This window comes from Rutidosis leptorrhynchoides, chromosome 11 (genome assembly GCF_046630445.1).
Source record: "Rutidosis leptorrhynchoides isolate AG116_Rl617_1_P2 chromosome 11, CSIRO_AGI_Rlap_v1, whole genome shotgun sequence".
Lineage (NCBI taxonomy): Eukaryota > Viridiplantae > Streptophyta > Magnoliopsida > Asterales > Asteraceae > Rutidosis > Rutidosis leptorrhynchoides.
Window position 1 is genome coordinate 114,958,257 of NC_092343.1, and position 3,746 is coordinate 114,962,002.

Sequence of the window (3,746 nt, forward strand, 5' to 3'; positions counted from 1 at the left end):
AACATCCTTCACAAAGTAACCATATCAATTTTTCTATCAAAAAATAAAACCAACACATGTGTTAACTGGTTTAAAGTGGTGTGGTTTTCTCAATGTATTCCGAAGCATGCTTTCGTGATGTGGCTGCTAATGGGCGAGCGTTTGAAGACCCAAGATCGATTGAAACCGTGGGAGGTAAGGGGCAACCAGGTGCTTAAATGCTCGTTATGTAATGTTGTTGTGGACTCCCATGGTCACTTGTTTTTCGAGTGTTCATTTTCTTCAAGGTTATGGCAGAAAATGCAGGGTCTGGGTCTGATGCGACTTAATTTGGGTAGTAATGACCGGAAGATATGTCGAGATCGTCTGGTAGACCCTACTGACCTTAACATTTCTACTCAACTGGTGGTGAAGATTTGCTTTGAGGCCACAGTTTATTATATATGGCATGAAAGGAATTCCCGGGTGTTTAATGGATCCCGTCGAACGGTGGAACAATTATTTGAAGTCATTCGGTCGAATACAAGGTTAAAGCTCATGACAATCAGGTTTAAACCGCCCCATAAGGTTGATCAAATTAAGAGAGATTGGCAGATTAATTAGTTTGTTGGTCTTTCGTGAGGTCTAGCTTTTCAAGTCGCTTTTGTCTTGTTTTAGCTAGTTGGTTGTTCGGCTGGGCTGCAAGCCTCTCTTGTAGCAGTTGTGTTTTTTTTTTTTTTTTTTTTTTTTTTTGTATCATTTTTAATACTCCGTAATATTTGTCGGGTAACTTTTTACCCAAAAAAAATTAAATAAGAAAAGTCGCTAAGAATATTTACACTTTACAGTTACAATTACAGCTCACAAAGTAAAATTTTACGGAGTATTTAATTCTAACGACTACCTTTAGCATTATTGTTAGAAAAAAAATGAAAAGAAATGCATTGGTTGAAACAGAAAGTTAAAGAAGTTGCTATGTATGGAAAATAATTGATGATGAGGCTCGATATAAGGAGACATTATAGCACCCTCCATCATCTATTTATTTGTAAAAGTCATAACAAACACCATTCACAAATTCATCTAAACTTAACAGACAACATGGTTTTTGGTCAAATGTGGGACGAGGTTGTGGCTGGACCACAACCTAACCGTGGGCTCGGCAAGCTCCGTAAGCTTGCCACCACCTCTGGCCGAGGTGCGTTATGATGCTACTCAACCTCTTTCATTTGCACATACTTGCAAACACAATTAGACCTTTTATTTTATCACTTCATGAAAATGTGGATAAAGATCTACTGTTGGTTCGGGTTTATTTTCTTAGTTTATTCAGCTCGGTTTGTTTGGTTTCGAAATATTTGAACGCAAAATCGAAAACCAAAACCGGGTTCCTATTCAAAACCAAACCAAAAAAATTGAGTTTGAATTCGACTCGGTTCTGGTTAAAATCGAAAAAAAAAAAAAATTACTTCCAACATAACCGTAGCAAATTGATCTTGAATTCGATTTCCAGTTTAGAAATCGTTTTGTGTTCTATATAAATTAATAATTTGATATTATTACTTGAATTTGGTTTTGAATTCGGATTTTAGATTGGCCGAATTCAAAAAGTAAAATCAAAAATCGAATTTAGATTTGTGAATCGAACCAAAACCGAATTCAAATTCAAATTAAATTATTTTCAGTTTGCATTCTTTTCAGTTTTCGAATTGAATGGTTTTAAAATCGAATATCAAATACCCTACTTTTAGTTAAACCGTTGTAATAAGAAACGCTACACTTACAAAAGCGACCAAATGAATTGTCTGTCATTTAATAACTCAAATTTTGTAAAACGTTTGTAAGTTTAGCATTTATCGATCAACCTAAAGTTGTTTACAATTCATAATCTCGGAGGGTCAATTTCATTTAGTAACGTAGTTTTTTTTTTTTCTTTTCTTTTTGAGGATATGTATAGAAGAAGGAAGTAGTAGCCAAGTCGGGTCTATATCAGCACCAACTAGCCCAACCACCCCAGGGACTCCAACAAACATGTCCCCAACCGCTGCTGCACGTAAGGATAATGTTTGGAGGAGTGTTTTTAACCCCGGAAGTAATAGCGCTACCAAAGATATCGGATCTAAACGCTTTGACAACAGCAATCCTGGTTCTCCTACTGTTTATGATTGGTAATTATACAAAAAAAAAAAAAAAAAAAAAAAAAAAAAAATAAAAAAATAAAATAAAATATTCATATTGTATTTACACTTTTGATGCATAAATTATCATCACCCTTACTAAAAAGGAGGGAAAAACAAGAGTTGTTTAAACATTAATCTTTTTGGGCATTGACTCTGGAAATGATCATGGAATAACCCCTTTAGACCGCATACATCTAAGTAAAAATATGGTTTGATTATATAAGATCTTCATTTACATGTTTATGTACTGATAATATATTAATTGATATTAGTTTATTTACACGTACAGGCTCTACAGTGGTGACTCGAGGAGCAAGTATCGTTAATCTGTTAGCGTTACCTATGAGTGCATATCAGCATGTGTAAATAGTGTTCTTTGTGTTTCAAATTATGACGAGCTCGTAAGGATTCAACTGAATCATGTTTTAATAACAAATAATAATAATAACAATATTTTTAGTTTCAAGTTTTTTTAATGATATTTTGATAAGGTATAAGTGTACCTTAGTCTATCGGGGTTGGATTAATCTAATCAGCGGTAGATACGACTATACGAGTTGCTAACATATGTTATTTTCATTTGGTGTTTACTAACTAAATTATTAGTTTAATAAACACTCTTGTTTTGATTAAAAGTTTATTGTTTAGTATATTATATTGAAGAAGTACTACATTGTACGTAAAATCTCAATCATGACATACTTACTCTTCAGGACTAACTAACTGACACATCAGCGTCACATCAGTTTTTCCTCATCAGAAATAACAGGACTAAAAGGTCTCAACCATGACATACTTCATAAAAATTGAAATTCACTATATTAATTAGTTACTTTGCTTCTCATAAAAAAAAATGAACAAAAAAAATAAGTTATTGTATCGTATAGACGGTACAACCAAACGTACGACTCACTTTACAAATTATCGTCCTCATAAGTGTCATAAAATGACACAATGCGGGGCTAAACATCCAGGACTAAGTGAAATTAGAGCTCGAAATAGATATTGTAAATATTATTAAGTTTCTATAATGTTGTACTACATTTAACATGTTTCATACCTTATCTTTATTTTATATTATTAAATGATTTCTGAAATTTATTTTTAAATATAAAATTCGAGTACAAAATAAATTCCATACTTCCATTATCAAAAAACAGTTTGTATAGAACTTTTAAACTTTTTGAGTAGAGCTCGAGCGGTCATCAAGTATATTCAACAAGCTAAAACTCAAACACATATCATGAATGTCGAGCTCTAAATTCGAGCTCAAACCTATATTTGTTGAACCGAGCTCGAGGCGTGTAAACCATGTACTCAAATACTCGTACCAATTAGATGATCATTAATTATTACATGGAAATAATAATATCTAAAGAATTAACTCATTAAGCCATTCCATTAAATAGTTATAGATATAGATATTATAGAGATGATATTTGATCCAAGTAAACTTAACATAGAAAGACAGTAAAAAATGAGTACAGATGAATAAGGATTTAACAAAATAACTTTCATCATTCTATTAGGTCCTTCAAACTATATTGGTAATACACCAACACCAATGTTTTATATATGAAGAAAGAAACACACAGACAAGTTGCCATG

General features: G+C 32.5%; 1 protein-coding gene across 1 annotated transcript; it reads left to right on the plus strand.

The window, feature by feature from the left end:
- The first annotated feature begins 1,047 nt into the window (after positions 1 to 1,047).
- LOC139877435 (dormancy-associated protein 1-like) lies at positions 1,048 to 2,546 on the plus strand. Its single transcript, XM_071864863.1, has 3 exons — positions 1,048 to 1,156; positions 1,916 to 2,126; positions 2,428 to 2,546. The coding sequence occupies exons 1-3, from the start codon at positions 1,060 to 1,062 to the stop codon at positions 2,462 to 2,464; spliced, it is 345 nt and encodes a 114-aa protein (XP_071720964.1). The 5' UTR covers positions 1,048 to 1,059; the 3' UTR covers positions 2,465 to 2,546.
- Positions 2,547 to 3,746: the final 1,200 nt, after the last annotated feature.